This window comes from Dromaius novaehollandiae, chromosome 1, assembly GCF_036370855.1.
Source record: "Dromaius novaehollandiae isolate bDroNov1 chromosome 1, bDroNov1.hap1, whole genome shotgun sequence".
In the NCBI taxonomy this organism is placed as follows: domain Eukaryota; kingdom Metazoa; phylum Chordata; class Aves; order Casuariiformes; family Dromaiidae; genus Dromaius; species Dromaius novaehollandiae.
The window spans coordinates 77,917,600-77,943,924 of NC_088098.1; the positions used below are offsets into that span (position 1 = coordinate 77,917,600).

General features: G+C 39.2%; 1 protein-coding gene across 7 annotated transcripts in view; it reads left to right on the forward strand.

Annotated features, from left to right (window-relative positions):
- Positions 1–26,325, forward strand: part of FAR2 (fatty acyl-CoA reductase 2) — a 151,041-nt gene that overhangs the window by 43,239 nt on the left and 81,477 nt on the right. For all 7 annotated transcript variants that reach the window (XM_064517503.1, XM_026102402.2, XM_026102407.2 and 4 more), the window contains one exon: positions 21,761–21,995. In XM_064517503.1, the coding sequence (XP_064373573.1) occupies positions 21,807–21,995 (189 nt within the window). In that variant the 5' untranslated portion in view covers positions 21,761–21,806. The remainder of the gene's footprint in view (positions 1–21,760; positions 21,996–26,325) is intronic.

A 26,325-nucleotide genomic window follows, 5' to 3' on the forward strand; every position in this document is an offset into this window, starting at 1 on the left:
CAGTCAGTGTTTTCTTGACAGAAAGAAATTGTTTTCTGGGGAGCAGGTTGAGGCCGGAGTCTCAGACGTCTCAGGAAGCCCTCTCTGGACAAAATAGTTATTAGGCTCCATGAGAATCTAGTGTCCAAAACCAGGATTCGCTGTGCTGAGAAGCTGGGTGTTTGATTAGTGCACTAAGAAAAAAATGTGTAGGGAAGTTGTATAACTCTGTAAAACTTGATTTTTTTTAAGGGTATTTTTGTTTCTTTCTGTAAAGAGAACATTACATAGCTTGGAAAAATTAGCTGCAGTTAAGTTTGTCTATACTGTCTACGTTGTTTTAGCCTGAACTGCAGAATACTTTGTATTGAATTCAGGGTTTTTTTTCCCCCTTTTAGAAGTTTTTACTGTTTCTAAGGCCTGGACTTCTGCATGTTTGACAGAGGTTAGCATCACATTTATAGCAGGCAAAACAGAACACAGCAAAACAGACCAGCAAACAGCAGTCTTCAGCTTCCTCCCTGCTCTTAGGTTCATGCTCTCTTCTTTACCTTTTCAAAGGAAAATTGATATTAAATGTGATTATAATCATAGTAATCAATAATCATAGAAACATAGAATGTTTTATGTAGAAGGGGCCTCTGGAGGTTCTTAGGTCCCACCTGCCTTGTAGTCCACCTGTCCAATCTGTACATCTCTAATTTAGCTACCAGGTTAGTATGGGAAACCACGTTGAAAGCCTTGCAAAAGTTGAAGTAAAGAACATCTGTTGCTCTCCCCTCATTTGCTGAAATAGTCATCTCATTACAGAAGGTGATTATGTTGACCAGGCTTGATTTATCGTTGGCTGACTGTTCTCAGTCACCTTCCTGTCCTTCATGTGCCTGGTAACAGCTTCCAGCTTGTTCAGCCCCTTTGGATGCATCCTACAGACTTCCTCCCCCAGACTCTGCCATAAGCCACAGGCATATGGGAGGTTGAGAGCAGGACTTGCCAGTAGAGACTGAATCTGTGAGTGAAGGTTTTCCCCCTAGACTTATCAGAAATTTTGAATATTTCCTTACTGAAGTTAGTGTTTGCTTTCCAAATGTCTATGGATTGTATCAGGACTACAGTAATTAAGCAAGAAACAAACGAAAAAATGAAATGATGGAAACCCAGTTTCTCACATGCCATGGGTTTGACTATTTTTTGCAAATTACCTGAGTTATTCTCCTCAAACTGGAAAATATTTGCTTTTACTTTATCAGATTTTTGAAGGGTTGCCTTTTTACTGGAGTGTAATGCATAAGTAGTCACAGTGCATAAGCAAAAGGGAAGGAGAAAACAGAAGAGGAAATGAGGAAACTGGAGAAAAAGGGAATTAGAAAAAGACCAGTTACGTTAAGTGTACTTTCAGATATTGTATAGAAATATATAGTAGAAAATATTGTATTGAAACATAGGCATTTCTGTATGAAGTTGGTCTAAAGAAGCCTGCAAAATGAAGAATTTTATTTGACATTTAAGTTGCAGGTTGCCTGAAGTGGTTTTAAAAGGCTTCTGAAGCTCTTTATTTGCTTTCAAGGTGAAAACTTTTAGCCTACTTTCCCTTTGCAGTTCTGGCTATTTTTGCTTTTGTCATTGCACAACATGAGGAGAGTGCACTGCTCAGAGCAACTGCTGCTGTAGGATTCTGCAATGGCTGTAATTTCTATGTCATCTGCCATGAGAGAGGAGACACCACTGTGAGAGAACAAGCTGTGGATTTGAGGAGTAACCTAAAACAATTTTACTTGCTGCACAGGCTCCCCAAAGAAGTTGAGGGTGGGTAATAAAATGAAATTCAACTCGTAGCATGGTGGTTTGAGAAAGTGAGGAGGGATGAGAGAAGGAGGTAGGTGCAACCCTGGTGGTAACTGAGCAGGAGTAGGTGCCCTTGTGACTAACAGCAAAAAGTGAAATGGAGATGAACTGAAGTTAGTTAATCTGTTTAGTCAAAGAGACTGTGATGCTTTCCCATGGGGGATAGTCGTGATGTCTGTCTCATCTACCCCTGATAAGTCAACAAACTGGAGAGAGGAGAGCTTTTAAAGAACAGCTTAAGTAAAAGATTTGACTGGGCTAAATACATGAGGAAAAAATTTAACAGTGGAATACATAGCAAGTACTGATATGAGATGAAATGGGGGGGAGGAATAACTAGAGCTGATTTAAAACTCAGAATTTCCTTCCCTTAGGGGATTCTGCTAACTTCAGCATTTATCTTTATCCTGAATTGGAATTTAAAAAAAATCTCAAATTTGTGGCAGGATAGAAGGTTATGAAAAATGTCATATTTCAAAAGGTTTTTCCTTTTTCTTTTCTTTTTTTCTTTCTTTCTTTCTTTTTTTTTTTTTTTTGAGACCAATTTGGCATTATGCTATGTCTGCCTCCACTGCCTTTGATGAGACAAGGTGTCCTCACTGTTGACTATGAATTGCACTTATTGGCCAAGTGCTTCTCCACTGGTGAATCACATTCATGTGTTTCCTACTCTGTACCCTAACAGATCTAGCAGTGTGGAGGTCACAGTATATGCCAGGATTTGCATGAGTGCATGTCTCTTGGGAAACGTAGTCCATCAAAGAGGCCCAGGTGATAGGGGCAATGAAAGCATGAGCTACTTGAACTACAAGTGTCATTTGGAATTATGGCAATTCAGGTTGATGCAGATTGATGTCAAAATGATCAAAAATTTGACACAATCACAGATCTCAGTTGGTTCCAAATGACCCTGACTCCAACTGAAAGCATGCACTCTCAAGGGAAAATCTTAGCACATGAGATGGTCTAGTGAGAAAAAGGAAAGTAAATAAATAGTTTATTGAAGCCTAATAAAAAGAAAAGTAGCTTTTGTAGAGAGAGAGGTGGGAAATTTATCCACCATTTTATAAAGTTCAGTTTTGATTCAACTGAGTCATGAAGATCTCCAAATCTGCACGTGTATTTTATCCAGTCACCAGCTGTAATTCTGCAATGAATATTGCCATGAAAGAGATATTTATTCATCTCTTTTCTGTTCTCAAGGGGTGATATTTAATCAAGATAATCTGATGGAGAAAAGGCCTCCAAAGTACCTCGTGTATTACTCTCTTCCTTGGCAGTATGTGAAACACATGCTCTAGGAGTCACAAGTAACAGGAAGGAAAACAATTATTTTTCTTCAGATATCATGTTGCATAGATATCAGAAAGTGGTATTTGGTTTTCTTTTTAGCCTGTGAGCTAAACTGACCCTTGACATAAGAAATGGATGTTAATCAATGGATACAGAATAATGAATTGCAGATGGGTCAGAGTGGGTCCTTGAATTCAGCATTCAGCAAGCTATGGAGAATCCCATAGGAAACAAGGCCCAATTCTGGGTTTCTGTGTGGGGAGGCTCTGCTTGAAGTTGGTCAGCAGCATGAGCAGGAGAGTCGGGGAGGAGACCACTGACCTCCTTTTCCACCTCTCGTTCCCTTCTCCTCCCATTTTCCTCCTTACCACCACCTACGAGTCAGGGTACACTTGTATCACCAGGAGGTTAGTAGCTACTGCCTCTGTTTGCTTAGGATTGTGGTTTCTTAAGGTGTCTACATAAAAAGAGCTTGTCACTGTTGCCGCATCTCAGCTGTGTTAATATAGTCCTTTGTGAGTAGGTAGAATAGTTTATATGAGTAAAGCATATATATGTTCACTAAGCTTTATAAGAAAAAAGAAGTCAGATACAGCTGAGCGTGCATGTCCTCTGTGGAGACATAAAATCATTATTAATATGAATTTCTTCTGCTCTTGGTTTTGTTGCTAGGCTGGTTGCTTTTGCTTTAGGATGGGGCATGAGGAGTAACCACAGCCTGGAATCTCTGCTTGCTGTGATGTGTGGAAAAGGACATTAAAACATCATGTTGGGACATTCCAGTGAAAATGAAGATTTAAAAAACTCTGAAATGAAGTGGCTCTTTTTCTTAAGGTTTAGAAAAGGAGTACTAAATTGTCTTAATAAATCACGTTGCGTACATAGCAATTCTGCTTTCACAGACTGAAACCTGAGTTATGATGAAGCTGAAGTGACTCATTTTTTCATTCAATGGTAAATTAACAAAAATGATAAAACTGTTGTGCAAAGAACAGGCTATACCTTTTAAAAAGGGCTGTCAAATAAAAACTGCTCATATTGCATCATCTTAGCTATTGTGTTAATTGGTCTGTCTGTAGCTGTTATAATTATTCTCCTAATTTTATGCTATCCCATGGTGGCTGTGTCCTATGTATCCTGAAGCTGGTTTATTTCATAGTAGCTAATGGCTTCTCTACTTCCTGCAAACCTTACACTACTCTCCTTACAGCAAATAGGAAGGCAAGAGTAGCTGGTCCCAGTTTTCTGCCATAAAGTTGCCCGTTTGCTATACAGTTTTGCTGATTTTCCTGATTAAGCTATACAGATGATCTCCATTAAGAGTTGGGTTTTTTTTACATAAGTCATGCTCCTAAATTCTTTGTCAGTAAGCAGCCCCTGACCTCCTCTTCCATGCTGGGCAAGGATTCTCCCTCTCACATGATTTCCCCCCCCCCCCACCTTTGCTTCTCTGTTCCCATCTCCTCAGCTGTGACTATTTCACGGAAGTGACAGATTTAGGCTGATTGCAACTATCAAGAGTTTTGTTTTACTCCTCCTTGCTTAGATGGCTGTGGAGGATCTGCTCCTATTATAAGCTTCCTAGGCAGCACTGCAGGCTGGATTTAAGACTAAATAAGCAGAAGCGAAGGGAGGGCTCTGAAGGGGAGTATCAGAGTATTGGCAAAGCATCCAAGAGGAATTGGAGAGGTGGCCTGATGTGGCACAGCTGCAACTTCCTGCAAATATGGGGGCAATTGAAAGTTGTTTGTAACTGTTACAATTGCTAAATTTTATAATTGGAGAACTTCCTTAAAAAGGTAGATGAAATATCCTTGCTGAGAGGTTAGAGTTTCAAAGTATGAAGTCTTTGGCAATGATACAAGACTAATGAGTTCCTGCTTTTTCTTGCCCCGGCCTCTCATGCCACAACACCTTCACCATTGCTGACACAACTCTTTGTCAAGCTGCATTGTAAATCAGTTCAGAGAATTTATTTAATTCATGACTGAATCCTACAAAGAATTTTGCATGCACAACTGAAGGGGCAAAAAAAATGTGGGATGAGTTGCTAAAGGTAAGAATTTCTGAAATTTCTAAAGCTGCTGCTAAAACCTCTGCATTTAGCCACAGTTCTATTAAAGGATTTCCTGTGAGACCTTGGGCAACCCAATGAAAGAGTAGAGTTAAGGATTAGCAATGATTTTCTTCTGTGAAACGCAATGCATTATTTGTTTTAGTCTTACTGTCAGAAGTGAAGGATGTTGCAATTAAGGCTTGTAATTGTAGAGATTTAATAAATTAATTGGCTCAGGCTCTGCCTCAGAGTTAAACTTCAGATCTTGCAAATCTGTATGGATCAACCTCCTATAAAGGAACTGTTGCTGTAGTGTAAAGTTTGATCTAAGAGCTCCCATGTCACTTACGGACTCCCCTGGGCTATACAGTGGTTAGTGGCTGTAACAGCTTCTATCCAGCATTTGACGGCTGGCAAACCTAGGAGAGCTTGTCAACCATCTGTCCCACAGCCAGCTGGGAAACCTGACAGTGCAAAGATGTCTCTTTTACTTCTTTTTCCAGTTCATCATTTGTCTCAAGTCTTTTAGTTGGTAGATACTTTGGTAGTTTCCATTTTTTTGTTACTGTTTCCAATGGTGATCTACTTGCTCTATGAGGTATTTAAGTTCTCTATATCTGGCCAAGCACTAAGACTTCCTAACCTGAATTTGGATTCTGAAGCTTTCTAAACTTCTTGAAAAGCTAAAAAGTCCTGACTTTTATTTGTGAGAACAGACCATCCAGTCTCTTATAATGTGATCTCTTTATGGGGTTTGAGTTTTGGGTATACAAGATAACTAGGTTGCATTCATTCTTCAGCCCCTCAACTGCTATGTGAAATGTGCATCTTGACACCAGCCTTTTTTTATCATATTTGTTGTTAGAAGGGTTCAGCTGGATCAAATAGTTTGCAAGTAAGTATCATCTAGACTAAACATTTTTCTCTGGGTGTGAATCACTATGTCCCAGTTGCAGCTGTGGTTAACTTTCCCGCTGGCAGAAGAGTCATGCTATGTTCAGAGGCGCATTTTTCCCCATGTGCTTATTTAGGACAATATGTGCCCTTCAGCAGGACATCTCTGCTCTTCAGTGGTTAAGACACAAATTCCCTGGTGTGTGCTTAACACAAGATGAAAGAAGGTGGATGGATTGGCAAAACTGTTGAATCTCCCAAAAGTCTACATTGGCTTCCAGTGCAAATGAGAGCAGCCTCAATACATGGTTTCTGTGGCTTCAAGCACCCTTCTGATAGCTGAAGATTCTTGAGAAATATTGCATCTCCGACCTTCACCTTTTTTCTCTAGTCATCCTGTTGGAAAAAAGTTAAGAAAGGGAATTGGCAAAAATTATAACAGAGGGCTTCTGTAGACTGTGAATACTCAGCCAAGAAGAATTATCAGGAAGCCAAATATGCTGAGTTTCTGGCTGTTTTGCGCTTCCAGGGAAAAAAGTTGCTCCTAAAATAGGATTCTACACTAGAGGGGTTTCAAGAAACAAATACTGAGCAGAGAAAAACACCTCTCCTGTTTCATTTTGCTTAGCTTTCGTAAGAAACACAGTGTTACTGTTGTCCGAAAAGCGGATTCGTTGCCTGGTGTGCAATAAGCCAATAATTACACACTCAGGAGAAACATTTGTTTATTTATTTCAGAGTTGCGCAAGCCTGGGTGCTCGGTGGTTTCCCACAAATCAAGCACACCCCCCCCCCCCCCAACTTTTCAGGTAGCATTTATACAAACAAATTGCCAGATTTGCAATTTTCCCTTTTACACTGATTGGTTAGTGATTTCTTCATTCCCTGGGTCCCACCCCTGCCTCTCAAGGTCCTGATCAATTAACACTGCCCCAGCTAGGTCAGTAGGTGTTATCTCCCAAAGTCCTGACGAGGGGGAGATAGTCCAGACCCCTTAATTAACTTTGTTTCAGCAGTGAGAGGAGGTTTTGCTTCCCAAGGTCCTGGTGCCCAAGCAGGCCTTATTTCAAAGCCTTGACATCCTCCCTTTTGGAGTGTGGGGCACAGGAATGCAGACTGCTTGTAACTCCCTTATCTTTCCAGCCTGCACCAGCTCTGGGGCCCTTTCTTACTGAACTAGGAGTGTGGCCTAATCTACCTAGTTCAAACATTCTTTCTGAGCTTCCCAGGGTTGTCTTGTAACGTTACTACTTTTACACTGTTAAACTGAAGAGGGGAAAAGGCATACTGCTGCTTACATGCTACTGCCTGTAAGAGCGTTCCCTATTACTTTTTTCCCTCAGAGGTATAACTGAGCTGGAACATTACTCTGGGTTCTCATTTTGGTAAATATCTCTGTATCACATGGTTTCTTACCTCAAAGACTACTTTTTGGCAGCTCAGTGTGTGTTTTGGCTATTAATTCATATATTTGTTTTCTTCTTTGTAACATGCCTACTACAGACATGCAGCATATTATCTCCCTGTCCAATTAAGCTGTATGTTTTGGCTAAGAATTTTCAGCCCACCAATCTGTGTACTACTCCTTCAGCCCATCTTACTAGGACTCTGAAATATAACCGTAATATGCACCAAAGATCAGTAGTGAAAATCCAAGACTGCGGTTATCCAGCAAGTATCACAAGAGTTTGGGCCAGGATGAATATTTTGTGTCTGAAGACAGCCTTCGGTTTAGAGAAGCGGGGATTATCAATAGTTTATTTACTGAGATGTAACATGCCATGGACACATACTGTTACACAGAGTCACTTGTGTGTATTTTCACAGCATCTATGGGGTTTAGGCTGAGGACAGACTCCTCACGTGCAGCTGCGTTGTGATCCCACACGGCACTTTGAATGCATTGTAAAGATCTGGGGACTGAAAGATCAGATTGAAGGTGTGAACACTCTGTGATCTACTTGGTAGGAATTTAATAATAGAGAGTTGCTGAGCCTATTTGGAACCTCAAAATTTTAAATTTTGGCTGGTGTAAATATACAAAACAGAGATGTAAGACAGAGACAGCTCACTTTGGGTGTCTTAGTACAATTGAGCTAAAAGCTAAGAAGCACCTTGGTGGTGTTTCAGTTTCAGAACTAGTAACATTGCCTGATATTTGTAACCTCAACTCTGTTTCTAGGATCAGGAGGCCTTACAAAACTCAAAAAATGTATAATTTTCTGGAAAATATAGTAGGAAGTTATAAATAGTCATATGTTGTTTATTTTTAATGATGTGAATAAATACTTCAGTTTAGAAGGGGCCTCAATGACTCTTTGTTTCTATTGTTACGTTTGATCAAGCATTAGTGCTTATGCAGTCACAATACAGCTAAATACCTTTACCTTGGACCATAACAATTTCCAATCCCTACAAAAGGGAAAAGGACTTTCAAAAAAATCAGAAGTCACTAATGTTCTGCACTTGTACCTAAGCTTGAAATCACTGTGGCTTTAAAACGCAGCATTTACTGCAACATTTTGTACTAGCATAATTTAATGAATTAAGTGACTCATAACTATTTTGAGATATTGCATCTCTTGAATATTTTGTTGCTATCTCTGTCAAACATCAGTAGCTGCATGTATGTTAACAGAAGGCTGCAGTCTGACAGAAAGGTGTTGTGTTTTGGTGGACACCTAGCTGTAAAAGCCAGTGTTAGCAGAGCCCATGTGTAGATCGGGTGTTGCACTGGAAAAGTCTGGGAGCATACCTGACTTCACTTGAAAGATGTTATGCATCTTTAAATTAAGATCAAACTTTTCTTGAATGTATAGAAGATTTGGAACCAAATTATCCCTGAATTTCTTTTTTTCCGTTCCCTCTTTTGCACTTGGTGTGCAAGATGTCTTGGATGACATTAGTACAGCCTGACCTTGCTTTTTTGATGCTGCGCTTGATGTTTTATTCAATGCTGGGCATTTTTTTCGAACATGTATAAATGAACTTTGTCATCTGTCATCAGCTTCTTGTCTAAACCTTGGAGGAAAGGGGGGAAAAAAAAGTCTCTGTACATGTAAAGGGAGAAGTTTTCTTCTCTGTGCCAATGTGTGCCAGCCAAGAGGCGTTGTGCTATTTACATTTTATTGTGTCAGTCTTTCTGGAAAAGTGTGTTTCAAAGGCTTCCAGGCTACAGAACTCGCTGTTGCCTCATTATCCAGAGCTGTTGATGTGCTGAGTAAAGTCCCTTAATGCAGCTTTCTGTAACTCCAGGGAATTCCCTTTACTTTCTTCTTCCTGTTCTTCTGCCTTTATCTGAAGAGGTTGTCTTTCTTGGAGAACTTTGGAGAGAGGAATCCACAGACTGTACTCCGTATCTTCTACAGAAACCGAGTGAGAAGATTTAAGGAGTGTATTTTCTTTCCAGTTTGTAAGAAGAAATAATACCTTCTAGTTTGGAAGATGATATTTTGGTCTTCTAGTTTGACTTCTTCCACATGTAGTTACTATTTTCCTTATGAAACCACAGTCTGGACTGCTTGCAAGGTGAGAGGAATAACTACTTAACAAAAAAAAACAGTAATTGAAGTGAAAGTGGAACCAGACTGCAGACAGAAATAGATCACTTTTTAAGACTTTCTCGTGTGTATATCCATATGACACCAATGAACATTTGATACTGCAGAAGGTATTCTGATGAAAGCAGTGTATTTCACAGTATTTATGGTTTTCTTGCTGTTGAGCTCTTTGGCTTGTCAAATAGAAATCGCATCTCATCTCCATTATAATCTGGCCTAAACAACCTCAAAGAACTGAGGACAGCTCATAAAAAGAGCATCTTATTTCCCAAAGTGACTGCTTGGCACCGCATCGTTAACTCTAACTCATTAACAGCCATTGTGATTTCCCATGTTTCTCATCATGGGGATAATAGAATACGCATCTGCTTTGTTTCTCTGGGGTATTTCAGCGATCATTGACTAATGTGTATAAAGCAATGTATGAGTAAATGCATTAATATAATAGAAGCAGAATTTTAAAACAGCATAAGCAGGGGATTAACATTGCTATGCAGCATTTGCTATGACTGTGTGTTTGGTGTATTATTGATTTACATATACAAATCTAGAAAAAATATTTTTACCACTGTAGCTTGTAAGTGACTCAGCTGTGATCACAGAGCTATTCTGATTGGTTCCATTACACTTACATGGTTCCCACCAAAGGATTCAGGATACAGCAAAACTGTGGTGTCTGCCAGAGGTATATGTTTCAGAATATTGCATATATCCCTGTATCTTAGAACAACATACTTAGGCTCACTTGACATTTGCTTTTTTAGTTCTGTTTCCGTTTTCTCAGTCTGTTCATCCTGATAGAAGAGGGAGAGTTGTAATAACCACAAGAGCCTGAAAACCCAAAAGCCCTTTGATGAGGATCAGGAAGTAGCCAAACATAAAGGACCCGGATAACGCCACACAGTAACGTTCTATACAGAGGAAGCCTGACCATAGATGTATTCAGCCAATTAACCTTATTTTCCTTGGCAAAGCACTAAAAATACTGTCTCTGCAGCATGCAGTGAAGATTAATTCAAGTCTCTTCACTTCCCTGCAAAGCAGCTGTCAGATTGTTAGCTGATATTAGTATCAAATAAGTCAAGATTTCAAACTGGCAATACAAGATTGCTTCCTCCCCTACCCAGAATAGGACAATTTGCATTGTTTGACATTTCTCTTTGGTCTCTTCCCACATTCAGAAGTTTGCCAGCTGAAGGGTAACTTAACTCCCAATTAGAACTGATGTAAAGATTATTTTTAATGTTAAGATTGCAGTCCTTTGAATTATGGAGGATTTTGTGAAAATGCGGTCACCAAGGCACTTTCCGTTAGTGGAATGTTGCTAATTGCTGAGTTTCAAGTAAGGGAAGAGCTGATAGGGAGGAAAAAAGTTTAGTATCTTTGTAAGAGCAAAAATGACCATAATTTCTTTGTTTTTAATAACTTTTTATGAACTGCATTGCATGAACCTTTAAACTATTATATTTAAAATTTTATGGCATTGGCTTGCGCAGTATGAAGATGTTTCATGGACTGGCAATGGCTAATTTATCTTCTAAAAGATGTCAAGAATCCTAAGGGAAATGAGAGCATCTCAATCCATTCCCTATTTAACTAGCACCTGCTTGACAAAAGCCGATCTTCTCTACAAGCCCTCGTTAGCACCCATGCCAGCAGACTCCATTACCAACTAGCCACAGCATGTTAGTTGGCAGATTACATGTGAAACAGACTAATTTTCCAAGGCACATTAGGAGACCCTCTATTCATTTCTTCTCAGCCTTAAAGAAACTTCTTATTTTTCCATTGGTAAGAGTTTGGTTTCCACTTTGTCAGAGTTCAAGATCCCTAGAATATCACCCAAGAGTAATTTGGCCCAGTGCATTTGGAGATCGCAGAATTAATACAGGCATTTAAACTCCTGTGGGCAGTTCTGGACATAATGTGGTGAGGAGGTCTCTTGGGTTTGATGCTTTTGGTTCATTGTGTGATGTGGGTCTACCAGTGGAAGCTGAACAGGAAGTTTTCCTCTATAAATAGATTGACTCGGATACTAATCACAGAGAGACCTATAAACTCCTCTCTTTGCTTTCTTATTTTTTGAAAGAAACTATGTTTTGCAGTCTCTTCTTTCTCTTCATTTTGGTGACAATTAGTGTCCAAGGTATGTTCACCCTCAACCTGCTCATGTTCAGTAGATCTTTTTCAATTTTCCACTTTAGACCAAATAGTGTTACATTCTGTTATATATCCTGCATAATTTTTTGTTTCTTGCCCCAAAGACATCTTTGGTCTTTAACTGACCAGTGTGTTTATTGTGTGTTGAAAATCCTAGCAGCAATCCTGCCATTGAATTCCTCCAGTATTTAGTTCAGAAATATTATTAGCTGTCATACGTAAAAATAGCTATTAACATATGCTGCTTGTTTTCATATGGTGTGTGAAGTTTCCAGGATTAGACTAGCTGTGCTTAATATATATTCCCTGGTCATGGTTTCAGAAAATGGAGCCTTCTCACTCCTGCCTCATGCGTGTTGCATTTGTTGATCCCAGGAAAGGTGTCTCCAAGTTCTTGGGACTTCATGTGCTGTCAGAAGGGCAGGGGCAAACCTCGTAGTCCCACTGTGCACTTCTGACCTCTGCAGCTTTCACCCCCTGACCGCAAGCTATCCTCAAGCCTTGGGAGCAGCAGAGGGAATCTGCCATGCATTATAACTTCATGTTTCTTTTATCTGACTAGAAGCAAAAGATCCAAGGATGAAAAGAGGCCAGGAGTGTGCTTCCATCCCCACAGGAAAGAAAGATGCTAGCCAAGATGATAAAGTTTAATAGGAGGCAGAAACACTACTGAATCTGTCTGAAATGCCTTCTGTCGCAGGAGCTAGGACACTTTATATTTTAAATATATTTTATTTTTAAAATCTTTTTTTGTTTTCTGTTGTATTTCCTCATACTGTCTTCAGAAGTAAGCCAGCCCCATGCTGGTATCTGCTTTGCCCCTTTCAGCACTTCATACAGGGGTCCTTACAATAAGCGGCTTGCTGGTTTCTCCTCACTTCAGTTGATGGGCATTTCCATAATGAGAATGAGATATTCATCAGCCAATATTTTTGCTGAGCAAATGCTAATGGCTTGGCATCATTCTGCAAAACGGTGAAACCACTGCAGCCCTGCTGCTGCAGCTGCCCTAGTGTGAGACGGATACTCTCCTCTGCTGCATTGCCAGGCGCCAGAAAATGCTCTAAACATGAACAACAGAGAAAAGTGCGAAAAGGGAAGAAAGCTCTATTCTTTTGTAATTATCACAAGTGAGTTTTGATGTTATGATGAGGTAGAAGATTTGCAAGCAAAACTATGCTGTTTCCATTGACAGCGCTCCCCTATAGGTTTCAATATGAAAAAAAGACAGTGATATCTTTCATATATATTTATTGGCTTTACCTTGAAATTGATGGTATAGGCTTTCACATCCATCTGGTTACCTTTTTAAGAAGACTTTCTTTTCTTGATGGGAAATATTCCAAAAAAATTTCATCTTTTAGCCTCAACAGATTATTTTGGTACAGTGTCTACATATGCTTTGTTTTGCAAAGGCAGCAAAGGCTGAAGTAGTGTTCCAGGCTGCAGCTTTTAATAAAGCATGAATATAAAAACTCTCAGACTGCTGAGCTTAGCTTTCTATCAGAAAGAAAAACTAATTACAGATATTTAGTTAACCTAAAGCTAAGGCAGAACACAGCCGGTAAATTTTTCCACTCTGTTAGATCTGCGATCTCAAGTGTGAAATTTCATTTTAGCTTGCTGTCACAGGACTGCTAGACTTCTTAGTATTGTTGCCACATTTTTCTGTTAAGCAGCATACATCATGCTACTAAATTATCTGAGCTCCTCTAGAGGTTTAACTGACCACATGTCAAGATCTTTTCAGCTGTGAAGTCATTTCCTGTGTCTTCTAGGAGAGGTATTAGCAAATTTGGGCAATATGGAGGGAAGGAGCAAAAGAGGAATATTTATTCTGTTCCAATTTGAGAGTTTCAGATAATGGGAATTCTCTGTTCATTAGCATGCAAAAGATGGTTATGGGTTTGATGAGCCAAAAATAGCTGTGACCCAAGGAGAAAAGCACTTAACAGATTGTTGTGTCCACAACCTAACATTGTTTTTCTATGCCTGTGTACATGCACAAACACAACTACGTGCCTGCAGATTGCCAAAGAAAAGTCATCTTTAGTAATTTTTGGAAAATCCAGACACACTGAATGAAGAACACTGAGGTGATCAGAAGCTAAAGGAGGATAAGCATGTATGGATTTGGATTCCTACAGGGTTTTGGGTTTTTTGATAGTGTTGTTCTGTCACTTATTAGTATTTTGCATTTGTTTTGAAGCTTAACATAAAAAACATGTATGTATTAAGATGAAGCTGCACAGGAGTAAAAGGTACTCATTCTTCCTATTTACAACTTCTACTGGGAATTGTAAAAAAAAAAAATATAACAATAGCAATGTAACAAGGTTTAGATAAGTTTGCGTTGTTTAAAAACTGAGTTATTAGGCATCATCACTTTGACCACATTCCTAGCACATTGTACTCAGTTTCCTTTTTTTGTTTTTGCATTTTTTAGGCTTTGTTATGAAAACACTTTAGTGTAGTTCCATTTGATTTCATTAAGACTTTTAACCAGGCAAGAAAACTGCATGGAGACTGTAATGACAGAGGAGGGAGAATTAGGGGAAAGGCAGGAGTCCCTCATTAATGTAATTTCTCCGTCAGTACATGGCATAGAGCGTTATCTGGTAAGTAAATCTACCACTTGGATCAGTGCTGCTGCTGACCCTTTGAGTGAAGACCATTCTTCATGTCTCACCAGGGCCTTTGTGCAGACCACGATTGCTACAATCAGTCACTACTGAGCATTCCTTTCTTTTATTTGTTAGAGAAATGCAGGCAAGCAGTTCTTAGATGCTTTTGGTTTTACTTACCCAGTCTATTCTGGGATCACTAAGGGATGGCTTTCTATTGGGAATGTAGAAGTGGGGGTAATGCAGCAGTCCTACTGCTGCTAACCTTACAGCAGCTGTATTAGCTGAACTCTTCCAAAGTGGGGCTTGAAAAAAATGCCAAAGCACTACAGCCTCCTGTTACTCTCAAATTTTATTCTTTAATTGGATTAAGTTCCAAGTCCAATTCTTACCACACATGCATCAACTGTAGTGCCGCTATTTTTAATGGAGGGGCAGGAACAGGAGACAGAAAGGGACAGAAACTCTTTAAATACTGCACTGAGAAATGCTGGATGCTAATACAAAGTTACAAACTGGGAGTCTCTAAAAGAAAATAAAAATACTTGCCCACTGTGATATCGCAAGGAGAGTCATAGTTCTTTGACGTAATCTCTGGCAGACCACTCTTCTACAAGCCTAACTTGCAGCCTGAGTATTTATTGGCGTGCAAGTGATGGTGCATATGCATCTGTGGTTAATTGCGCAGGTGAGACTTTTGTGTGTGTGTGTGTGTGTGTGTGTGTGTGTGTGTGTGTGTGTTTTATCATTCAGTGTGAAGTTGCTCACCGTATGTCCTTTCACAGAAAGCAAAGAGTTATCAGGGCAGTGAAACGAGCATTCAGGGTAGGCTTTCAGTTTGGGAGGCCTGGGAGAGGAGCGCTGGTTGTGGAGATCCCCGTCACAACTAGAAGAGAATAAGCAAGGTGATAATGGTTTTGAAGGCTGAGTTAGTGGAAAGAGAAGGGGAAGGCTCACCTGCAGAAAAGGGCAGATTCCCACCATCCACAGCTCCCAGTGGTTTTGAGAGGTTTGGAAGTGTCTGTCTGCCTGCCTGTCGTGTAATGTGCAGCAGTTCACAGCATCTGGCTGCATATGCCGCTGGTTGTCTACAACTCTTAATTATTTTGTCACGCTGCACTGTCTTTTTAGATTTAACTGTTACGAATTGAAAGGGATTGCAAAACTGGTGTCGGTTTTCAAGTCATGAAGGCTTTCCAGGAGCAGTGGAAGTTTCTCCTTTTTTATTGCTGCTTGACGGTGCTGTTATGGAATTGAGTCAGGACTATTGCCAAACAAAAAATGATTCGAAATATATTAGCTGAGAAAAGTGATTTCATCATCAGACTGCTAGTAACAACTTTTATAGTTGGTGTAGACTATTCAAGCAAAATCTCTTTTGTAAAGAGGATTATCTTCAGGAGTTCACTCTGGCTGTAAATGTACCCATCTTTGAGTCATACGGTTTTATTTCTTTGAGCTGTATTAGCATCTTTAGTGCCCATACGAAGGATGGATTATACCCTTGCTTTTAATTCTGTGGCTAAGATTTGTCCTTGCCTGTTTGTTTATTGTTGTTAGGTTCTTTGTGCTATTACATAACTTTGGACACCTGACAAACCATAAGATTCTTTTAAATTATCCCTAGATCAGCCATTCTAATATTGTCTTTGCCTTATTTTCTGCCATCAATAAAATTCCCCCTGCCTTTTCCTAAGCACCAGGCACTGCACAAATCTTTGTACCTAAAGACCTTTGAAAAAATACTGTGTAATTACAAAGCATCATTGTTGATACTGTCTGTCTGTTCATATTAGCAGCATTGTTGTCAAAACGTTGTAGAGTGCTAAACTTCAGCCCTTTTCTATTTTGAGTCACTGTTGTTTATTATTGAAGATACAGAAAGTATTTTAAATATAAAGGCTTGAATCAAAACTAACTCATGTTACTCCCAGACAAAACATTGGTGATTGCAGTTGAACTACAGCAATTGTGAATTTGGCCCAATGAATCAAGTCATTGGAGCTGAGTGACTTAGCTCTCGGCGTTACCAAGAAGCCAGGAGATCAGTCTGTGTGATGGAAAGCAAGTCACTACTTCAGGTATTGCTAGCATGCATGGTGTGGGACTCTGCTCTGTGACTCTAAGGCCATAGCATGCTCTATTACTTCCAGATGTCTTGAGGCTAAAAATAACCTGTGAAATCTGTGAAGCAGAGCCTGGTGCTCAACAAAACCTTGACATCCGTATAAAGCATCTCAGATGATGGTTCATGCACAACTAATGTGCCTGCATCAACTGAGATTTCACTGGGAAGTGGCTGAAGCTGTTATCCCTAGTGTTATATTCCAGTGCAAGCCACGTAAACGAAACATGCAGATGCCTATTGCATTTGTCTGTTTAATTTTTCTTTAACAGTAGGACTTTGCAACCTTTTGATTCCTTCAATAATGGAATGCTAAGTTACTTAATATCAGACTGGACTTTTTAGTGTACAGGTGTTGAACTTTTAATAGTATTACTGCTTCATTCATGCATACGCTTTCTTTCAATTATGCTAACTTGTTTCAAACCACACAATGGTTGTATAGTCATCATTTTTGAAGGAAGATGCTAATTATTCAAGTAATCACCTCTAATGGCCACTCAAGTCCAAAGATCAGGTTATTCCTAACTGTGCTACAATCATGGTAGTGAGATCATTTACTTCCTAATGATTAATTAACAAGAAATTTTACACATATGTTTTCAGGCAAAGCACAACCATTAGAAAGATGCTTTTGTGTGTTGTAATTACACACTGAGTTTGTGGAGTCTCTGTCACTCATCCTGGGGGGAAAAAAAGGCAGAATTATATGAAGATACATTGTTCAGGCATTTCCAGTGTTCAGTCCTTTTAAAGTCATATCACAACTGATGGGTTGAGGAGGCAGACTGATGAGATCGAAATGATTTTGTATTCACTTTTCATTGTCTCTTTCAGGATATGGTTGAAATCTATTTTCGAGGCCGCATGCATGTATACATTCTTCTTCTGGCTTCGGTTACACATGTTCTCTGAAGCGATGGAGGAATTTTTCTTTTTCTCCATATTCCAAGTTTCTTATGCCTCCTCCAGAGTCCTGATTAAAGAAAATTGTCCTATGTATGATCGGTCATTTGCTCCCAAGATGAAAAGTATTTTGTTTTAAAGGCTTCTTGCTCTCTCTATTTTTGTTTTCAAAAATGTCATTCTTATTAGTTGTTATCTTAGTGGAAGCTGGTTCACTGCATTTATTATGATGTCTGAACATCTCACATGAATAATCTGACCCTCTCGTTTATGGAAATTGCATCCTTATGCAAAGCTGTGAAAATGCATCAGATACGAGAGAACTGATCAAAATCAGACTGAGTAGAAAGAGATACAGTGAGGTCATTTGTGAATCTAGAGATATGTTAACAGGCATATAGTCCTTTGCTCTTGCACAAGACTATTTGTCTTTTTCTCTTTTTTTCCTTTTGATGCTGCCAAGTTGAAAAGGCAAATATTTCAATAGGCTAGTTTTTGAAATGGCTGCTGTCCTAGTTGAGTAGGACAATCTTATGAACAGAAATCTTATAAGTGGTCTGAACCATAATGAACTATTAACATGCTCTGGTGTACCCGTTCCTTACTGCTTGAGCTCCATTTCGCCATCTCCCATCAACCCTGCAGCCACAGACGTACTTTGGGCAGTGGCAGTAGTAGCAGCAAATGAGGTTCAGACATAAATTCTGCTTTCTGTTACTATGGCTTTCATAACAGTCTTAACTCACAGCATCACACCCTTGCAAGCTGAATGCAGATTTGGGATTGTTAAAGTATGTGGAACATGAGAGCAGTGTATTAATAAGTTTGTTAAAAATTAGTATATGGATACTTTGTGACTGGTAATACTTTCTCCATAGTTTTTTTTATAGTGTAAATATACATACACACACACACATATATATACACACATATATATCTATATATACATACACACACATATACATCTAAAACAAATGCATATCTCCCTGTGGTGAGATATGCAGGAGAAGATATGTCAATTTTTAAAACTCATTTAGTTTGAATAATTCTGCAGATATGTACAGATTTTACTTTGCTGTTTAAACTACATGTTGTTTCCTTGACAGTGTCCTTTGCAAAGATATATTTGAGTGAAGATTATATGCTGAGTCTGATTCTGTACTGTGTTGGATGTGGTAAAATTTTCTAAGTCTGAGCAAAGTGTGTTTGAAAAGCAAGAGCAGATGAAGCAGTACCATCATATCTTCATGTACAAGTGGCTGTTCAAGGTGTCAGTCACTGGTGAACCAGGTCCCACAGTCTATGCCTAGAGTAATAAATTAGGCAGTTGAAAGGAAAATACCTTAGCAATTTTTGTAAGGGCATATCCTGAATACAAATTTGAATCTGCTTTTGAATTTGGAACCTAGTAAAATCTGCTAGGACAGTGGAGGTTCAGAAGTTTCTCTGAACGTAGTTGACTGCAGCATTGTGGCTTTTACTTGTGTCATGATCTTAACACCTCTATTTGTTTATGCTGAGAAACAGATATGCTGATGCTCTCTACTCATACATAGCATAACATCAACTGGGTGCCAAGTGTTGTATTTTTAAAGCTAACATTTAGGAAAGAAAAACAGAGGTAGTGTAAGAAGACATGAATCTGATCCCATAATAAGCAACTACTGCCTTATTCACAGATTTTTATTGCAGGTGAGGCCCTGAGCTACCTCATCTAACTCTGAAGCTAGACCTGCTAACTATATGCTGCCTGCCTTGGCCTGTTTTATTTTCTGAATAGAAAATAGAAAGGATGTGTTCTTTCTTACCTTTTCTTCTAACTGTACAGGGTTATGCCAATAAGCAGGAGGAAGATCAGATTCCCTCTGAAGTTTCGTTTTGTATGGCTGTTTTTGGTGCTTCCATCATATCAGAACAGTTTTGAAGATGCAGTTGTTTTCCTGACTTTTTGGAGGCAGATTTTTTAAATGGCCTGAGATTACATGGGGAAAAAGTGTCAGTTAGGCTTGCAGAGAGTTGCTTGTGCAGCCCTTCCCAAAAATACTTAATGAAATCTGGCTGCAGGGTAATTTTAGGGATATTTTAAGAAAGTGTGATTTTTATTTTTTACTCTTCTAGAAGGCATTGAACATCTGGCCACATGAAGTCACATTTGGATAACTCAGAGATCTCAAATGCAACAACATAATAAATTGATATCTAGATTTGGATTTTGTATTTTGATCTATTTTTGCTGTAGTCTACAACTATAATGCAAAAAGCTAATATATAGTGAGTGATACAGGTTGAAAATGTTCTGTGCTATTGAAGTGTGCAAAGAAGAAGAATTCCTGTTAAACATTGTGGTAATCTCCAAGTCTGTCGTGCAAAGTACTTTACAAATGTACCATGTTGCTAGCAGAATATGAGAGTACACAGCTGAATAGTATCATGGAATGTTAATCTGGTATTGTAAAATGAATAAAGTAGTTAAGCTAAACTGAGTTTAGGTTGATCTTAACTGCTCTTCTGAAAATGAGCTCAAAGAAATGTACACCATGATTAGAAGCTGTCTTACATTTCATCTTTTTGTTTCTTTATGTTCAGTAGAATTGTTATTGCCTCTGGTGGCTAAGGACTTCTCTCATTACTTCGTATGTCTGCTTGGCAGGGCACGTGTCATACCAAATCTCTTAAATGTTTGGTCACCTCCATCTCGCTCTGACTAAAGTAAAATATTCTTTTAGACTCACAGATACTCTCACATATTTCCAGGTTCTGCAAATTTCTGTCATCAATATCCCTCATTTTTTCCCAACGTGAATGAGATGTGATATTTAGCTATTATAAATAAGTTAATTATCTAATAATTTAACCTGTTTATCTAGCTTCCCAAGTGGTCAGCTCTTTGATAGAACAATTTTTTAATAGGCCCTAGATGAGATTGTTGTATTTGTTTAAACTGTGATCTAGGCCATACCTGAAAGTAGGCTAAAACCTGAATTCACCAAGCCAGAATACCCACAGCTATTAATTTGTAAAATAGCATCCTTCAGAAGTGTTTCTGATTGACCCACTTTCTAAATTGGATGATACACCTGATGATTCATTATGAATTTCTTTCAAAGTTGGGACTGAGCATCTGACTGAACGGGTTCTATTGTTCTTTTTGTTTGTTTGTTTCAAATTTTGTAGGCTTGCTTCAAAATATTCATATTTTACATGAGCCTTTCCCTTGCAATGGAGGCAGTTTAGTTCATGCATGCTGTGATTTCTGCAGTGCTTTAAAGACAGTGCGTTGGGTTTGTTTTTTTCTCTTATTTTTTCCTTCAGTTAGTCTAACAGAGAAAAGGGCGATTCTGGGAGAATTCAGTCCAGTCTTGTTTGTCATGTAATTGACTTAGGGTATGACTTGGGATGCCTGGAGACATGTAGGCCTGAAACCATTGCACCTAGTTATGATACTTAACTGGGACACTTCATGTGGGAGTCTAGACATGCCAGCCCCCTTATATAAGTCAATGGAAGAGGCCAAGGATCTCCAGAAGGCAGTTCAATGAACATAAAATCTCTCCATGGACTGTCGGGAAAGCATATGACATGTAAGCTACTAAGCTAGACACCTCAAATAAGTTCTCAGAGTTAAGTGGGACAAATTTGGGCCTTAATATCCAGTTATGTATGATAGCCTACACAGGAGCATGGTATTGCGGTATTCCAGAGCAATGCCATAGCACTGTATCTTCCACGTAGAAGAGCTTTCTCCATAGGTTTACCACAAGTCAAAGACAATAGGAAAAGACTGAACGCAATTTGCAAAGTGATGACTGACAAGAAATGGAAACACCTGTCACAGTGGAGTTAGTATGATGTAGCATTGCATCTGTGATGTCTGTTAGGAGATCTGTTTCTGTTTCCTTTTGTACTACTGACCTAGTCTGTGAACTTACAGCAATCATGGCATCTCTTCATGGCTCCCACTTCATAGTCTATGAGATAAATGCTGTTCAACACTGCAGTGAGTGTCTTCTGCTGAGAGTCTTGGACAGCATAAGCTATAGTCTAAATTATGACTTCTAAATGTAACTATATCATAACATGGACGATGAAGCTGAACTTGATTTTTAAGCTTCAGATTAACCTTTTTTTTTCTTGTCATTTATGTTCGTAATAAATACTTGAGAAAATCATCTTTAAAGTTGCCATTGACTGCCCTAATGAGAAGTGCTTTAGCTGACATACTGGGAAATGTAATCTCAGACCATCATGCCTAAATAACTGATCTATGTCTTGACCCAAACTTCATGGCATTTATAGCCTTATTTCTGCATCTTCTCAGGTACCTCCCATAGGAGATTAAAGGAAGAGCACAACAAGAGAGCACGATGTCTTCAGTTTCAGCTTATTACAATGGAAAGACTGTACTCATCACAGGAGCTACGGGTTTCATGGGCAAAGTACTGGTGGAAAAGCTACTGCGCTCCAGCCCTGAAGTGAAAGCCGTTTATATACTTGTAAGGCCAAAGGCTGGACAGTCAATGCAAGAGAGAGTGGCAAATATGTTGAAATGCAAGGTAAGTTTCTATATTTTATTCTAGACTCTAAATGGAAATCTGTTTAGCGAGGTGCAGCAGAGGACTTTTTGTTATATTCTACACATGAAAAACAAAATACTGTCTTGTGCTTTAACCTCTGTATAATTTTGTTATGTCTAAAAACAGAAAAAGAATTGCATGTGAATGAACTTGAATCTGTCTCATTTTGACAGTGTTGAAGGATTTAAAACTGTAGTGATGTAATTCTTCTTCTTCCGTTCCACATTGCTGTTTGTTGAGGATTTATTTTTTTAAAACATATTACCATAAATAAGGCGTGAAACAAACACATTGCCAGCATAAACCGTGGTACTTATTTCATAAGACAAAGCCTGATGGCGACCTATGTGGGATGTGCTTTGCTGCAGTACAGTTGGGCATCTGCTGTCTTTTGATGTCAGCTACACTTTAACCTCAGTTATGAAATGCTAATATACTCTTGCGTTTGAGGAGGGTATTTTCCAAACCTGCCTACAGCAGAACATGTAGGTTAAGTCAGTGCAGTGCATTGAAGAAAAGACCCATATGTCTTCCACGTGCACTTGTTTCTTTTGGGCTTTTGGCTTGCTGCCCCTGTGAAGAAAATCAAGTATCTAGCATGAGAAGGACGTCAAAGCCTTTTGCTACATTGAACATAAATTCTCTACCAGTGCCTCCTTACAAGCCTTTATCTAGTGTGGACTTGACCTGAGGACCTAGAGAGCTTAGACCAGTGGTAAGGTCATGAACTTGCTCAGACCCCTCCAACTTTGATCAGTACCAGAGGTCAAGCTGAAGTTCCTCCTGGTGTGGATTTGCACATAGACAACACGTCTGGCCCTACAGGGCAGGAACTTACTTGGAATTAATTTGAGAGAGGGCAGCATATCTTTGGAGTGTTGGTTTAAAACTGTGAACGGGACTTGACTGTCTGGAAAAATGTGCCTTCTAGTTCTATGGGAGTTAGAGATAAAATAGGGCTATCGATAACATACTTAAGAGACAAACAGGGCTAGAAGAGAAGATAAGTAGGGCTGAGAATAGGTATAGGGTATTTCTGCTACTGTCCTGAGACATCAAGCTAGAGAAATCTTAAATATACCTATCAACAGAGTTTAATTTTTGTCTTTTTAATAGAGAGTATGTTCTTTCCCTATTTAAGAAAACTTTTACATTAGTAAGTGATATAAAGGGAACCATCACATTGGTTGTTTTATCCATGTCTGACAAGTGCACAATTTTTGCATTACTTTCCTTTAAATTAACATTATTCAACTGTTTCTACAGTTTTCATCACTGAAGACTGTGGGTAATGGTTTTCATCATCAAACAGCAAAATCTGAAACGTGTTGCATTTGCATGTTTTTTTGCCTTTTTATCACTAAGAAAATGAAGCACTGAGCTGTTTTTCAAGACTTCTAAAGCTTTGTTTGCATTGTTTGCATAAATATTACAGGCTTATTCCTTCAGCTGCTCAGCACAGCTTAGTGTTGTTGTTAGCTCTAGGTGAGGTTCCCTAGTAGCTGTTTTATTGTTGCAGCTGTACTAGATGTACCCTTTCTTTTCCTAGCGTGTGTCAGCAGTTTTAGATGTGACAACAGCAAACAGGACTTAATAACCTCTCCTTGAACCTTGTGACGGCCTGCTTCAATGGGTTTCAAATGAATAAAAGCAGGAGACAGGTCCCTAAGTTAGGCTTCTGCAGCCTTGAAAGGAAAAAACCTTAGGGAGTGTACTTACAAATCATTCAAGTCCTCAAGGAAGGTGGGGTTGTACTCTGGAATTTCTCATTTTCACATCCCAAAAAGGAAGTTTCCCAGGAAGCAGAGGAATAGATAAAAACAGGCTACCAGCTTCTAAATATTCTATAGAAACAGATGAAAATAGTAGTTCGGATAAAATAAAATGAAAATAAAAAAGCAGATTGACGGGAATTATTTGCATTCTATAATGCTTAGGTTCTTCAAGTTCTCTTCTAGATTTTTAGTAGTCTTTAAAATATTTTGAAAGAAACTGCCTGTTGATTTTGATCTCTCTTCATATATCTTTTTGCACAATCTGTGAAATTTGAGTGGTTTCTATGATTATATCTACAGGGGTTTGAACTTTGAAGCATCACATTTGTGAACTGTCCTGTTCACAGTGTGTACATGCAAATATGGCAGAAGATGGCTACTGTTAAATAAAGGAAAAAATTGTAAATAATGAAAGGTCAATGCAGTGTGAAAGGACGGTTTGTTAACTTGGAATTTTTCAAATTCAAAGTCGAACATGAAGAATGAAATCTAAAAATAATTTGGACGTATATCAGAATCCTTTCACACTGTCTTCTGGAGTAGCTGAGCAGGTGGCATTGAAATGTACTATAACACTGATTTTCCTCAGATCTTGTAAAATTAGTTTAACATGAAAATGCATTATTGCATTAATGCAAAATGTTTAACAAGCAAATACTTAATTTTCTCTGTATCAACTGCAAATTGAAAGTGGGCATAGAGGAGTGTGTTGAACATGGTGACCTTGCCTATTTGTGAAAGGAGATGTTCTATTTTCCAGCAGTGGCTCCCCAAGGGAATCAAGCCATCACCCTATGCTTAACAAAATGTCTTGTCTGGATAGGGCATAGCACAGCTGTCACACAAAAGACACATTTCAGTATTGGCTTCACCCTGAATGTGTCTTTAGATATGGATCACAAGGCAAAGCTTGGTAACACTGTTTTATGCATTAGGTGCTGGGCTGTGTTTATTCAGCACAGGTAGGAAAACATATCAGCGCGTTTTCTTCTTTATGTTATCTCTGATCCGTCCATGTGCAGAAATAGGCAAGAATACTTGTGGGATTTGATCTCAAATTCTCTCGAGAGCAGTTACCAGGATAACGCTGAGTCACTGGTTGTAGTTTTCGATTTTTCCCAGTGAGAACAGAGCTTTTTCTGTGCTCTGCACACAGCAAAACAAGGCTGCTGCCAGGCTGTTTCTCAGGTCTATTTATTCCGTGCTCCTAATTAAAAGATCGATCAGAATGGAGAGTGGAAGTGAGTCTGGTCATTGTCCCTGATAATTCAGAGAGAAAATGGAGAAACTGCAAAGCTGCCAGAAATGAGGATGCAATTTTTCTGGGTATATCCAGAAATACTGTCAAATTCTATTGATTTTTAATGTAGTCAAACTACAGTTTACCCTTATGCTACCAACAGTTACAGTTGATAGTGCAGACAGTTTCTCTCTTTCGCTTCTCTCCTACCAATAAGAACCATGCATTATGATGAAAATGGGCATGGAAAATTGAACTGAACTATCTCATCATGTAGCAGCGTTATCAGAAGCCTTTGCCTCTTTGTTATTCCCTTGTCAAGTGCATCATGTTTATACAGTAAAACTTCTTTCTATCTGTTAGCCCTGTATATTTAGGCAAACAATGTTAGATTTCTTTTTTGCCACCTGCCTCCACCATTGCTTTCCCTTCTCCCTCACTTGTGCATCTTTCTCATAATTAGTGAAGATTCCCTGTGCCAAACCAGTGTAGTTGTATCACCTCTGCAACAGCATCCCCAAATCGCTGCAGCCATTGTAACACTATCTGTGTCAGTATCTGGAAGGTAGCGCTGAGGTTTGGTGATGGAATGGGTCCCATACACTCAGTAAGACACACAGCGACTGAGCTAACTGGAGTGCAACAGAGCTAAAGGTGCTTTCTTTTTATTATGTATTTAGCTTTGCCTTACTTTGGTCAGGGCATAACTGACAGAACTGTGGCATTTTTGTACTAAAGGAGCAAATCTGCCATTTTAACCAACCCCTTATTTTTTCCTGACCCCGTAATTTGTCAAAGGTGTGATAGAGAGGAGCTAAATCTTAAGAATGGTAACATAACTGACACCAGTGCAGGCAATGATCTTGAACCATCGTGTCCCTCTTTCCTGAGCTAACACCATCTGCTGCCTTACCATTTTGTTTTTTTCTCTTCTCCAGTTTGTGTTTCTGTTCAAATTGTGAAGGTTGCTGAGGTACTGTTTTGTGTTGTATGCTGTCAGCTAATAGCCTGCTTCCTACAGCACGAGGAAGGACTGAAAAGCTAGCTGGTGCTTCCAGCAAGATAAGTTTTCACTCTGAATAACCCCTCTCCCCCCACCTTCAGCACTAGGCTCAAGACTCGCTTGCTTGTCCCATGAGTCACTTTGTGCTGTTGGGCATTCGCAGCCACATAGCTGCTCCTTGTCTCCACACTCTGCCTGGAACATGGATTTCTGGGGCAAAACAGGGGCAACGGCATTGCCTTTTTCAGGTGCTGAACCAAACCACGCATCAAGCTACAGCCTTGTCCTGTG